Source organism: Triturus cristatus, chromosome 12 (genome assembly GCF_964204655.1).
Source record: "Triturus cristatus chromosome 12, aTriCri1.1, whole genome shotgun sequence".
Classification (NCBI taxonomy): domain Eukaryota; kingdom Metazoa; phylum Chordata; class Amphibia; order Caudata; family Salamandridae; genus Triturus; species Triturus cristatus.
Window position 1 is genome coordinate 384,885,857 of NC_140595.1, and position 15,337 is coordinate 384,901,193.

Genomic DNA, 15,337 nt, shown 5'->3' on the forward strand with positions numbered 1-15,337 from the left:
GCCCCACATCGCAAATCCGGGGTTCGGCTAGGAGAAGGCCGCAAACCTCAATCGGTGCTAAAGTCGGTGTCCGAAGTCCGATTTGGAAGCGGAAAACGGGCGCCACCTCAGCTCAGGCTCACCAATACAGTCCCCTCATCTGGGACAGGATATGCTCAGGATAGTCATAGGAGGTCGCGGAGGTCCTCGGGAGCCTCGCACCTACGCGGCCATCTTGGTTGCGCGCTAGGCTCCTCCTCGTGGTCTAGGCTTTTGATGGTGAATGAGATCAGATAATGGTCCGACCAGCTAACAGGGGTAGGTGTTTTGACTGCTACCAGGTCAGGGGATGCTAGGATCATATCCAACGTATGTCCCTTCATGTGGGTCAGTCCTATGACCTGTTGAAAATGGTTCATGCCATCACATGATTTGATAAAGTCCCTGGAATGGTTTTTGTGAGTTTCTTCTGCCCACATATTTTACCATTTACAAGCCAAACATCTTCAAAATCCTTTTCATTACACTCTTCTTTGAAGGTACAGCTTCCCTCTGCTAATGGGCTCTGTTTAACAGGACAATTTGAAGCAACAACATAGTCACCCAGCTATTATTTACTAAACACTTTTCGTAGCACAAAACTGGATTGCTTGGATTTACAAATGTTTGTTTTAGTCAATGGCTTATTGCATTCTTGGTCTTACAGCTTCACTTTTAACATAATAAGCATAGCCTACAAAATACCAGTATGCACCAGGCACTTATACTAAGTTCATCACCATTTCTGGGTGTGAAAAAAGGATGCCTGCTAAACCAATCTGGTGGTTTCCATGTAAACCTGCTGTGGAGGGGAACTCTGTAAATTTCCTCTGACAGAAAAGAACAGAGAATGTGAAAGGAACCTAATATCTGGAATGTACGTTACTCTTCTTTATTAGACTCCTTCGTACATGACTGGCAGCAACGCAGGTTACACAGCAAATGAGCACACATTCAAAAGATAACACTCCAAACACCCCTATTATATAAAACATTCCAAGCATGAGACATACATTCGAGATGAGAACCCAACACATCTTCTTCCTTATGCAACATGTTATACATGAACATATAATAACGAAATAACAGTTTACAACTCCAACAGACACTAAATAAAACTAATATTAATAAGTTAAAATGTTATAAGAAAATAAGCAACTATAAAATAAATTAAATTCCTTTAAATAATGACAATATACATCTATACACAAAGATACATAATAACTCATAATCCCGCAACCTAACAGGCACAGATCATTCCCTAGATGATCTTTTAATAACATTTCCACAAAATCCTTTTACACCTGGAACATCCTTCATTTTCTCACTTCGAACCACAGAAATTTTCTCTTTGTTCCAGCACCTTCCATCATCCAGGGTCACAGTATGTGTTCCCACTCTTCTTACCATTTTAGTGCTAGAAGACCTACTCCTTCCTTTCCCAGAACAAACTTTCTTGACAAGGACCATATCCTCTTCCTTCACCACCAAATTTCTAGATACACTCCTCATACTCATACTTATCTTGAGCAGCTTTACTCCTCTCACTCACACCATCCAAGGTCTCCTTAGATAGCATCTCTTTCTGCATCCTAATGTGGTTTATTTTTGACAGTGAAACTCTTCCTTTCATCAAGACAAAAGGTGATACTTTTGTTTCTGAGTTAGGGGTAGTGCTAATTGCCCACAAAATATCTCTTACCTCCAACATTCAGTCCAAACCATTTGCCAATGACAATTGCATTTTTCCTTGATTACTCTGTTGCAACGCTCCACCAGACCTTTGCTCTTGGGATGATATAATGACAATGTGATGTGCTTAACCATAAATCCCTTAAGGATTTCCTCAAACTGCAGGGAGACAAAATGTGGCTCATTATTGGAAATGATTTAATCCGACGCATCTTCTCTCAAAAATACATTTTACAGCATGCTTTTCACTGCACAAGATGTGATGTTATTTACAAACGCAACTTCAGGCCTCCTAAAATGAAAAAAAGTCAACAAGCATGATGCTATACTTGACCTGACTGTTCCCTACTCTTAAAGAAGCAATTATATCTATGGCCAACTTAGACAATGCCCTATCAGGAACAGGGACTGCACTTACACCACTTGGAATAGTCACCTGTGTTTTATTACTGGCCACTCTATGCACATATTACCCGACAAAATGTTCCACCTCACTGTCCATTCCAGGCCACCAAAACATGTCCCTTATTCTCCTCTTCATAGGCCTCATCACTATATGATGTTCACATGCCAAAACCACCACTTGGTACTTCAAATTCTTGGAAACAAGTAGAATATGAGACCTATACAAAAACCCCTTGACTACTGAGATTTCAGGACCAATATGTCTGTAAACATCTACCATGGCATCCTGCAGGTTGCTGCTTGGCCTCCTGTTCCTAATATAATTCATTACTTGCTTCCCATCATGTTCCATGGCTTCCAACCAATCCTGCTTACCAATAACCTCATGCACAGCACTCAGCAATTCATTAACTACCATTTCATCATCATCCTTCCAAGATGTTTCACGTTTTTGACCTTTGACTTCCAGGGGTAATCTTGAAAGGCCGTGAGCCATCACATTTTTTATTCCAGGAATATATACCATTTGATAACAATAGTCCTGCAGTCTATACTGTAACTTAGTAATTCTCTGTAAGGATCTACTTGTCCCCTTTGTGGTAAATAGATCGACTAACAATTTGTCATCCAATCGTACTTCAGACTCTGATCTCCACAAATACTGACGAAACTCATCTACTCCCCACTAGCAAGCTAACGCTTTACACTCTACTACAGAATAAGAAATGAAATTAGAAGAAATGAAAATTAGATGCTTCAGCACCCCTTAGACTGCTTACGAAAGCAACAACTTTGTCTTTTCCACCTCTTCTCTGCAATAAGACTCCCTATAACCCATGCTGCTAGCATCCATAATCATAATGCTGGGATCCTTAGTATCAAACGATTTAAGCGGAATGACTTTAGTCACCACACCACTGCTGTCCTCAAATTCACGGTTGCACTTCACATCCCATATATATTTTTCACCTTTTTTGAGGAGAGCACGCAAAACATGAACTATCTCAATACATTACGGGATTAATTGCACATAAAACTCCATAAGGCCTGAAAAGGATAGCAATTGATACTTGCCTTCAGGATCAGGAGCTTCAACGATAGCTCTACCAAACTCTCCTTTTGTTCTACTACTCGCGCAGACAACTTGTGCCCTAGATACTCCACACTTTTGAATCCAAAATATAAATTTTTCTGCCTTCAAGATAACACTTGTTTCTTCCAAAAGGGTTAATACTTGAGCCAGTTTCCTGTAATGCTTAATCTTGTTCTTCACATACACTTACAGATCGTGTTGGAAACAGGTAACTACCTCCACTCCTTTAAACATAGTGTCCATTAAGCAGTGAAAAACAGCCAACGCAGAGGCCAATCTAAAAGGCATCATCTTGAATTGAAAAGCCCCTTCAGGAGTGATAAAAGAATTTAAATGTTGAGCGTTCTGATCCAAGATGACTAGTGGTATGCGAATGCCATATCCAAGGTAAAAAATACATTGGCCACTTTTACCAAGGAAAGCATGTGAGTGATGTTGGGTAAAGGATGTCAGTCAACCCAAATTCTGGAATTCAAATCCCTCCAAACGACATACATACGCAAGCTGCCTTTGGGTTTCCATGCTAACACAACCAGAGACAACCCTTCTGAACCCTCAATGGGCTCAATTATGTCTTGTTGGCATATAAAGTCTAACTCTTTCTTAAATTCTGACCTAACCACTAATGGAACCATTCTAACCTTGTGCACTATAGGTTCTACTTGTTCCTTGGGTTGTATCCTGTGCTGGAATCCCTTAAATTGTCCTGGCTTGTCTGTTAAAAATTTTTGATATCTTGCTTCTCATTCACACTCTTGCAGAGCCCACAGAGTCATACACTCCTTTGTCAAAAGCACCTGTTTGGAATTATATGGGTGCAAAATCATCTCTAAGTTTTGGTGTTCTAGCCAACCCAGGAAAGATGACTCATATTTAGCAACGTACACAGTGGCACCCAATGTGTTTCCTTTGAAAGCTACCATCATATCAAATTCCCCTACAACTTCTATAGGCTTTCCACCATGTGCTCCTGGTCTGATGGCAGATATCCTCATAACAACATCCTTGTCCTGAAAGTTATTCCAGTCCTCTCCAATCAGAAAAAAGGTGACCCAGTATCAGCCGTCATATTCACAAACACAAACGTCCAACAGTTACCTAGCACTATGGTCTCTTGGCCATGAAACTATATGTGAGCAAAACATTATTGTTCACATTTTGAATTTGCTGTTCAAAATACAGAATAACACTCTGATCACTTCATTCTGAAGATCTAGAATCATTCACATCACTGACTACTTTTTCTTTTTCCTTTTCCTTCTCCTTCCCTTTAGATTTACATCCATCCATGAAGTGTCCCTTTTTCTTACAAATTGCTCGCAATTTGCCAATAGCAGGACAGAGAGTTGCATTTCCTAAATGATTTGCACTCCAAATCTGATGCAAAAGGAACAAATGATGGGCGGAATGCTGAACAATGCAAACATTCACCCACAGTCACAAAGAACTAAGATCCATTGTCCATTAATCCATTGTTCTTTTGCTCACTACACCACCCCAGTTTGGACCCAGCCATATGAAAATCAGTGTTGACCCTGTTCTTTATGGGAACAGGCCAGCCCAAACTGCCAAGCCAGGTCCCCCCTGGACCTGAAACAAGCATCCTGGGACCAGTTTCAGCCAAGCTAGCTTGAATCCAGTGGTGCAGTGAGCACAGGGCCCAATTCTGGGCATACCCTTCCCACTTAAGGCAACAAAAGCAAAAGGAACAAATGGTAGCCGGAACGATGAACAATGCAAACATGCATCCCTAGTCACAAAGATCTGGCCTTAATCCATTGTTCTTTTGCTCACCACCAGTTTGGACGTAGCCATATGCACATCAGTTTTGACCCTGTTCTTTATGGGAACAGTCCAGGGTGAACTGACTAGCCAGGTACTCCCTGGACCGGAAACAAGCATACTGGGACCAGTTTTGGCGAACAGGGTCAAGACTGATTTGCATATGGCTGGGTTCACACAGGAATGGCATGGAGAGCAAAACAACAATGGATTTAGGCCCAGATCTCTCTACTGGGGTGAATGATTAACATTGTTCAACATTCTGTCCATCAATTGTTCTTTTTGTATTTCTCACTCTCAAATCTGAAACGCATCAAATTCGTAGACTTGAACTTGCCCTACTTACTATGTTTGGTTCCCAACTCAGCCACTACTTCTTTATATGGTTGAGATACAGACATTTGCTCCATATATGATGTAATGCTTTCAATGCCCGCAGCCAACTCCATAGCCTTGTTTCAAACTTAATTTGGGAGTGGTTACTACAACTTCTTGAACTTTTCTTTTACTAGCATGCTCCACTACATGATCTCTGATCAATTCATCTTCAAAGTCTCTTTACTCACATGCTGATGCTAAAGTTCTCAGAGCACCCACATAACTTTCCACAGGCTCACCAGGTAATTTATGTCATCTGTAGAACTTTATGTCTTTCTAGAACCCGATTTTTATGTGTTTAAACGTCACTTCGAACATTTTAAGTGCAGAAGTATATTCATCTTCCAAATATCCTCTGACTGGCTTGGAAAATGCTTTAGAACTTTCCTAACTTCTCGACCGAAAACAATGTTTTGATAATGCAAGTTTCTTTTTGGGTGGGAATTCATTCCCATCGATAGCATCGAAGTGTGACTCAAAGCCTTCCCTCCATTATTCCCAATCTATGGAAGGATAGTCGAGACTAGGAAAAAACAAAGGTGGAGGAATTATATTTTGCTGAATTTTCCCAAAATGCTGCTAACCTGCCCAAATGATTCACACAATTACACAACTGTTTTCCGTTGATTAACTTGTACAGACCATATAAGTATTATAGCAGCCACCACCAACTTAAACTTAGGTATTGACGTCACCGCTAATACTTAGTGTGCACTTCACTGATGGAAGGTTGTGTTAACATTCCAGTATTGGTATCGGTGTGGAAAACACACACAGTGTTACACTATGGCAATATGCTGAAGGTGTTTGCATCAACAAGTGCACAAAATGCCACAAAAGTACCTGTGCCACAGGTGTTGGAAGTTCCTGATTCTTAGTCACACAGTATGTTTAAGGTGTGCGCATCACTGAGCACACAACACAATATGCTATAAGTGAAGATTCCGACAATGGTTGCAAGGTTTGTGGGAACCCTAGACCATTGTCTCCAAGGCCTGATATCCCAGAAAAATAGAAGTCACTTCATGTCAACATGTTCAAGGTGTGCGCATCCCCGAGCGCACAAAATGCACCTATCCAAAGTTGGAGTAAAATTCAAAACTGTATTGACTGATGTGATTCCATTCCAATATGTTAAGTTGTGTGCATCATCGATGCACACAATGCACCTATCAGGTTGGATAAGATAGCCATCAAGTGGATGTGAATATGTCATTACGGAGTGTGCATGACCACTGTACACCTGCACACTAGATGTGGCCCACTAAGATGGCTGATGACGTACTTCCAAAGCTAAGCCGTAACCTCAATATAGTAAAGTGTTACAACATGTTTGGCAAGTGACATACATGGGAAACTAGGCAGCTGCCTTGGCTTTCCACCCAAGATGACAAAATTATGTAAAATGGACGCCCGACTGACGTAGAACATACGCAGCCAAGCGTTCAACCGCTAGCCTTGCCTCTGCCAAAGATAGCTGCAACGACTTAACGCGTCACGAAATACAGAGACCCTGGCAAGGATCCAGGGATGTGCCTCTGGCCCCATGTAGCATACGGACCCCTCATGGAGCAACTGTAGCACCACACAGATGGAGTTTTCAAATTAGAAGCAAAATGTTCATGTGATGAGGGATGGCTCCTTGGTTTTCAAAGCAGGAACTGCATGGACATGCTCCTCTGACCTACACACTGAACACCCGGCCAGTCAACTCGTTGCCAGTGAAGCTCATACCCAGAATGTAAGTTGCTCTTATTTATTAGAGCTCCTTCATACATGACTGCCATGGAAACAGGTTACACAGCAACTGAGCACACATTCAAAAGGTAACACTCCAAACATCACTATGGTGTAAACTTTCCAAGGATGAGACCTACATTTCAGATGAGAACCCAACCGAATGGTAAACCCCAATTAAGAGGATCTGCACTTTACTAGGGGTGCATAAGAGCGATACATGTTTACTACATTTTCAAAAACTGCAAGGATTAGTTTAATGACAAAATTAGATATCCTTACATTCTTGGTATTGCATGCCCACACTTCTGATGTTCAAGCTGGAAAAATATATTTTCCTACCAGATTTCCTCAACCTAATAGAATGCAGCTATTGTGTTTGCCACACATTTATAGGTATAAATGTTACTTTCTTTAAGAAAAAAAAGTCAGGAATGTGCTGTTTCTGTAAGGACAACCTCCGTGCCTGTCATTGTTTAGAAGTAATTAAAGAAATATTATTTTCTCTCTTTTTGAGACCTGTTTTTTATTTTTCAGGCCCAAATCAGTTCTTTGTTGAGTTACAAAAAGAACAAATAAGCTAAATATTGATTACAGCCCATTTAAAAGCTCAGTCGATTGAGGACTTCCTACACAGTTGTGTGTGTAACTTGCAGTGTTACATGAACAAAGCCTAGCTTCTTTTCCCTCTTAAATTCTTAAAATGATTAATTTTGATGTGCATAATATTGATCGGCGTTTAACAGGAGAATGTATGCCGAGCTGTACAAGAGACTTCTCTTTTGTGGAAAAAAGGGTATTTTCATGTTTATTGTTATTTCAGATAATGGAGATTCATGTTTTATGGTGTAAACTGAAAATGTGTTGTTCTCAAGCATGAACACTGCATATTGGTAGCAGGGACATAACGTAGTCAGTGAGCTTCATGGGGTGAGAATCTCAAATGTCCCAGCAAAAAAAGCAATGGGCCGTAGGGTGAATGGGTGAGATGGCCAGGGTTCGGGATAGACTGTTCCCATAAGCAGCAGGGTCAATTGACTAGGGGGGCCTCTGGGGATGATTTAGAGATTTGTGGACAGGATACTGTGCCACAAAGGTGACAGTACACTTTCTCCAAAACTCAAGAATCCACTCCCCTGAGTTTGTGTCAGGCAAGTGCAAGTTGTAGGCCATCAGAGCAGAATTCACTCATGTCAGTGTAAAACTTCCTCCGATGGAGTAGAGGCTACCAGAAGTAAGCCATCAGGCTCCCTATTTAAAGTGGACGATTGAATGGCTTGTTGACTGTCCGTTACTGCAAGGAATATAAGGTCGGTGAGGGACAGTAAAACAAAAAAAGAATAATGACCCCCACACCATGGGAAATAACTTCTATGGTATGGGGGTCATTAGTTTTTAATTTTTCTAAAAACAACTCCTGCTTTAAGAGTGTTTTTTTACAAAAATAAAAACGTTCGGAAAACGTTTGATGGTTTTTCGGCATGATGGATCTTTCCTATATTGACAGGACGTGCTATAACGGTGGTTCCTGCCAATTTTTAAAGATATCCTCAGGACTGGAGGACATCTATACATTTTGCAGGCAGAGTATAGGCAGCATGGATGGTGTACAGACTTCTGCCACCGTGCCTATCTTCACTCCTTATCCCTAAATCAGGCCCTCTGTCTAGAATGGCACAGTAGGTAAAAAACATTGATTTGGAATGCTACACTTTTGACTGTTGTTAGCCTATTTGCAAACATTTGCCCCACCCCCTTTCGGCCTTTGAGTGCCAGTAGTATGTCTGAAAACCTGAGACTACAAAATATACAAAAAAGTGATGGATGGAATACTTGAATTATTCTTGGCCACTGGTAATTACTTGGGCCTCACCCCAATCCATTGTTATTTTACACACCATGTTACCTCAGTTTGGGCCCAGCGTTTTGCAAAATTGACCCTGGTCCAATTGGAACAGTCCATACTGAACTGCCAAGGCAGGTCCTCTCTGAACCACAACACAAGCAAACCAGGACAGGTTTCACTCTAGTTATTGGCTTATCAGCTGGGCTGAACTTGGATACAGTGACACTTTGTGCAGGGGACCCATGTCTGGGTATACTCATCCTACTTAGGGCGACACAACAATGTAGACAAAAAAGTAATGGGTGGAACGCTTGAATTAATTTCAGCCACTGGTAATTACTCTGGATACAAAAAAGTGATGGATGGAATACTTGAATTATTCTTGGCCACTGGTAATTACTTGGGCCTCACCCCAATACATTGTTATTTTGCACACCATGTTACCTCAGTTTGGGCCCAGCTTTTTGCAAAATTGACTCTGGTCCAATTGGAACAGTCATACTGAACTGCCAAGCCAGGCCCTCTCTGAACCACAACACAAGCAAACCAGGACAGCTTTCACTCTAGTTATGGGCTTATCAGCTGGGCTGAACTTGGATACAGTGACACAGTGTGCAGGGGACCCATGTCTAGGTATACTCATCTTACTTAGGGCGACACAACAATGTAGACAAAAAAGTAATGGGTGGAACGCTTGAATTAATCTCAGCCACTGGTAATTACTCTGGATACAAAAAAGTGATGGATGGAATACTTGAATTATTCTTGGCCACTGGTAATTAATTGGGCCTCACCCCAATACATTGTTATTTTGCACACCATGTTACCTCAGTTTGGGCCCAGCTTTTTGCAAAATTGACTCTGGTCCAATTGGAACAGTCATACTGAACTGCCAAGCCAGGCCCTCTCTGAAACACAACACAAGCAAACCAGGACAGCTTTCACTCTAGTTATGGGCTTATCAGCTGGGCTGAACTTGGATACAGTGGCACAGTGTGCAGGGGACCCATGTCTGGGTATACCCGTCCTACTTAGGGCGACACAACAATGTAGACAAAAAAGTAATGGGTGGAACGCTTGAATTAATCTCAGCCACTGGTAATTACTCTGGGCTGCATCAGCAGTTCAGGCTGCACTGTTTAGATTGTCGAGGGTCAAGACTGATTTGTATGTAGGTGGGTCCAACTGAAGTGGCATGGTGTGCAAAATAACGATGGATTGGGCTGCAGCCCTAGTGGCTGAGATTAATTCAAGCATTCCATCCATCACATTTTTTACAGCTTACTGGAAACCTGAGACTGGTGCAGATTTCAATCCCACTATGGTCATCATTAGTGAATTACAAAAAGTAGTTAATCTGCGTTAATTCAAGGAATATTTATTTTGGGTGCAGATTTACTACGTAACACTGTCACTAGAAATATTTAAGTTTCTGATCCAAACAAATGAACAAAGTAAAACCTCTTAATGAAATCGAATGATGAGAATAATCAGCACAGACATAGCAGACCCAGCACAGGGCCCACAGACCCAAGTGCCAAGCCAAGAATGCATTTCTTTGGGGGATGCCACACCCAAAATACTTCCTCTAAAGACACACCCCTAATTGGGAGCCATTTGCCATGTCCTATGGCACTGTGAGCATGGAACTCACATCTGGGCATATTTACCACACTTAGGGAGTCTGTGGCATAAACAAAGTGGTAGAAATAATTCTTGATTTAATCTCAACCACTGGCAATCACTTACGGTTGTGTTCCAGACCATTGCTTTTGCCCACTGTGCCTTTATAGACAGAGACCCACCTCCTACAAATCAGATGCAACTGAGGTTGCAGTACAGTCATTCATGATAGAAGCTTCCTATCGAAGTCATATATAACATTTAGAATTATAGCTAGGTAATTGTGAATAACAGTGATGGTTTTAAAAGAGATGTTCTGAGTGACATCAAATAGACATTCCAAAGGCCCACCTTCTTCCACAGCACCACAGTCATCATAGGCCTGTTGGAGAAGGTAGAAAGCAGGTGGTGTTTGGCCTGTGCCGACCGCGTTCTCCCCTACCAGAGTGAGTATTGGTAAACCAGCACTGACAGGACAAAACAAACTGGTCTCATTGGTGCCTGAGAGAGAGCTGTTGTCAATGTGGTGCTATCCTGCTGCTCTCAATGTCAAAGTGTGCAGCAGAGCTTTGGGCAAGGAAGGTGAGGGATATCACAGAGAGTGGTGGGTGTCAGGAGATGCAGTGTTGTCTTGGCAGGCCATGTTGTGTAGAGCTCAACAATTACTGCACTACCCCTGTGTATATCTTTGAATCAGGGACAGATGATTTGAACGGCCATATGTAACATAGAATTACAGATGGCTAAGCTATGATTAACATCTGTTTTTGCCTTAGGGAACGCTCTCTGTCTATCTGATGTCACATTGAACCCCCCGGAGAAAAACATCCCCATTAATGAGTGTCATCACAGAAAGTGATCCTGGCTGCAGCAACACTATAATGAACCACCAAATATGCAATTGTATACATTTGCCAACAGATCTCATAAGCTTGGTTAGCTCGGGTCTATAGATGTGCTCTGGTTTTAAATGAAGATGTTTTGCTGTTTTGTAAAATAATGATTTGATTCGCTTTAATTATAACCATCAAAGCCTGATTATTTTGACCTTAAAACACTTACCAACTGGAAAAAAATATCAACATTCCTTTATTTCATTTCCTTTTAGGTTCATCGAACATGGTTACTGGAGAAACGAAAAGCTTCTTCAGCTTTGCAAAATCGGTAAGTATTTGTGCTTTCAGGATACAATATACCGTATTAGATGAACTTACAACGCACCTTCTCCAGAAAATGCATATCATTATAACTAATGAACATGTAAATGATCTTCTAGCAGTCGGTATAACAAAATATAGAGGCACAGTTGAAGTGCAGACCTGTTTTGTTCCCTCCCTCGCATAAGAGTGTTCCTAGGCAAATGGGATAACCTCCTTTTCGAACACTTACCCATCCTTTCTTATTTTACACACAATACCACCTGAGTTTGCGCCCAGCATTATGCATATTGGTTTTGATGTTGCTCCAATAGAAAGCTCAAACCAGAACTGCCAGATCAGGTCCTTCCTGGTAGTCGGGTGGAGCTTGGTTCAAGTGGTACAGTGAGCATGGTGTCCTCGTCTGCGCATACCCATTGAACTTAGGGCCTTGCACTGAAGCATTCGAAAGAGTGATGGATGGAATGCTTGGATTCATTCCAGCCACTGACTGAGATTAATCAATCCCTTTGTTGTACACTTCACTGCTGCCAGACTGAGGACAAGGGTCTCTAGGTCTTGGGATAGGGGGTGTCCTCGTTTGACAAGATGGTGTGGGAGCTGTTCCTAGCCCTTCTGAGTTTTAAATTATGCTTACCTTGTCAGTAGCAGATGAAGCTCACACCTAGCCCTATCTCCCTTATGTCTGTCAAGTCAGGCTGGTTCCAAGTTCAGTGGAAGGGGAGGGACTGACCAGAACTAGTTTAGGGTGGGCTATGGTTTGCCTTCCACCCACAGACTGATACTGGACAAAAACGTGAACCCCATAGGCCTCTTCTCAGAATACATAAAAGTAGAACTCAAAGACATCCACTCAGAATACTCCTGGACCTGTGGATGATTGAGAGGAAGAACTGCCATGCTGTCTGAAGAAGAAAGACTAGTACTGCTTGGCTTAAACGCAAGACCTTACAAGCGGCCCCAAGAGTCAGTTGCCTAACCTGCTGTTTGAGCTACAATGGAAACAACACTCATCCAGGGGCCTTTCTCTCTGTATCTGCTCAGCTGACCAGTTCCAACTTGACATGCCTGCGCCCTGCTGTTAGAGTCTTTTGTAGTGAGTCCTAACTCCCAACTGATGCACTCCCAGTTCCTGCACCACTGGCTGGTGTTGCAGTGTACTCTTTCTATCCCCAAACTGCAAGATGTGGGACTTAAAATGTTTTGACAACTTTCTGCCTGGAGAACCAACTGAGGTCGCTGTCAAAGCTGCAGCCCTTGATTTCGAATTGCAGGTTGGCCGTACCTTGCTGGTTTGGCCTTCTGAAAGATATCCAACCTCCAGAAAGGTTTTGAAATCCGAAGTTAGAGGGCTTCATCAGGACCAATGCTGAGCAGAATCTGATCAGACTTTACATGCTCAGAGCTTTCCAGCCTTCTTCAATGACTCCAATGAGACCTTGCTCTTCAGCAACCTGCCATCGTCGAGCCCCTCTTTGGATCCAGCTTCCAGCTCACCCGAAATGGCCCACTGAGGGCCACTTTTTCTCCATAAAAGTCAGAAGGTAAACTTTCCACCAGGACTTACCTGGTCCATGTATCCAAACCATACTACATCTCAGTCAGCCTTAACTTTTGACTTTGACCCAGTCTAAGGCAACCAGATAACCACGGTTGTCTCATTTGTTCTTTTTGGTGCTCTTTTTAATTAAAAGTTTAAAAATTCATATACACGGTTTTTGTTATTGGATTTTTGTCATTTTGGTGTAATTCTATTTATTAAAATATTCCCTAGTTTTAAATTGGTTTGGGGGTTTTCTTGTGCTGTGTTCTCACTGTATTACTGTTTGAGTGCTACATAAGTACTTAAAATATTGCCTCTAAGTTAAGCTTGACTGATTTGTGCCATCTACCATAGGGTTAAGCTAAAGTTTATTTAGTGACTTTAGTGTTTCACCTTAGAAAGATTGTGAATATTATTTGAAGTGGGTCCTCACCCCCTACAACGTATACTCCAATTACTTACTTGCTCTATGTAGGTCATTTCTTGCTTCTACTTTCATATATAAAATCTTTCTCCAGCATTCAGTCGATCTCAGTGGTAACGTACCACTGTGCTTCTAACACAATATTATAAATATTGTGATGGACTGCAGTGCTTATTTTGTTTCTTACAAGATTACCACCCTTGTTCCCACTGCCAGATGCTGGGGCTGCTGAAGGTTAAGGCTGCCTAGTCTCTATACCACCAAAGAGCTCCTCCACCACCCTACAATTTATGTATCTGTATCTCAACCTTGCATGTTTATTTTTGCCATTTCTTTCTCTAGTTGGCACTGTTTTCCTATCTTTGACTGCCACCTCCATTCTCCCTTGCCCTCCTTTATCTCATTTGCTCTGAATCAAAGTCTAATGATGAAAGATAGGCTCTGGTTCCCACAAATGAGTGCCGTCTCCTACTACTAACAGCTACCATCACAATTTAAGCACTGACTTAGCCACTAATCCCACAAATGATGGTTTGCACAACATACAAATGAAAAACCTCTTATAGTTATATAAATGGATTTGTTTTGTCGATTGTTAGAAATGGGGTTCTCTAGTTGGCAATGGTTTGCACCATTGTCCAAGTAGGGATCCTTCTTCCTAGTCAGGGTAAGGGAGATACACGTCTCAAATAACCCCTGCTCACCCCCTTGGAAGCTTGGCACGAGCAGACAGGCTTATCTCAGAGGCAGTGTGTAAAGCATTTGTGCACACATACAGTAATACATTGAAAACACTACAAGTAGACAACACACCAGTTTAGAATAATAAGTAATCTTTATATAAACCAAACAAGACCAAAACAACAAAAATCCACAATACAGTAATAAAAATATGACTTTCAAAATGTAGAAACAATTCTGTCCATAGCAAACTATGGATGCAACACTTTCAACACAAAGCACCTTAAATGCGTCACAGTCACAAACAAAAACAGTCACAGGGAAGGTGATGGGTCGGTTCCTTACGCCCAGGGAAGGTGATGCATCGTTTCCTTACTTCAGGGGAGGTGATACGTCGGTTGCTTACTGCCACACATGGGAGGTGATGCATCGGTTTCTACTGAAGGGGAGGTGATGCGTCGGTTTCTTACTGATGCCACTGTGTTCTTATGGGCTTGGCACCCAACTGGGGCTGCGTGGCGAGGCTTTGCGTCGCCTGGCAGGATTCAGCGTGGCTCTGCGGCGCTCGGCGCCGGTTCCAGGATCCTTTGCACGGTTTCGTAATGCTTTGCATCAGTTCTTGCAGAGTTCAGCTGCAAAACCCGCTTCTGAGGCCCTTTGACTGCAGGAGGCACCTCAGGAAAGGATAGGACTCACAGATGGCAGAGTCCAGCAGCACCAGCAGCACCAGCAGAGTTGCAGGAAGTCTTTTTTGTCCCTGAGACTTCTTAACAGGAGGCAAGCTCTATTTCAAGCCCTTGGAGACCTTCCACAAGCAGGGGACACAGCATACAACAAAGTCCTTGTCCTGTCCTTGGCAGAAACAGCCACTGCAGGCCAACCCTAGACAGAAAACAGCAAAGGGACAGTACTGATCCTCAGTTTCTCTAGCTCTTCTCCTTGGCAAAGGTTTCTCTTG

At 42.2% G+C, this 15,337-nt stretch overlaps 1 protein-coding gene across 2 annotated transcripts in view; it reads left to right on the top strand.

Annotated features, from left to right (window-relative positions):
• VAT1L (vesicle amine transport 1 like) overlaps nucleotides 1-15,337 on the top strand; it is a 781,678-nt gene that overhangs the window by 509,720 nt on the left and 256,621 nt on the right. For both annotated transcript variants that reach the window (XM_085639998.1, XM_085639999.1), the window contains exon 6: nucleotides 11,683-11,738. In XM_085639998.1, coding sequence (XP_085496124.1) covers nucleotides 11,683-11,738 — 56 coding nt within the window. The remainder of the gene's footprint in view (nucleotides 1-11,682; nucleotides 11,739-15,337) is intronic.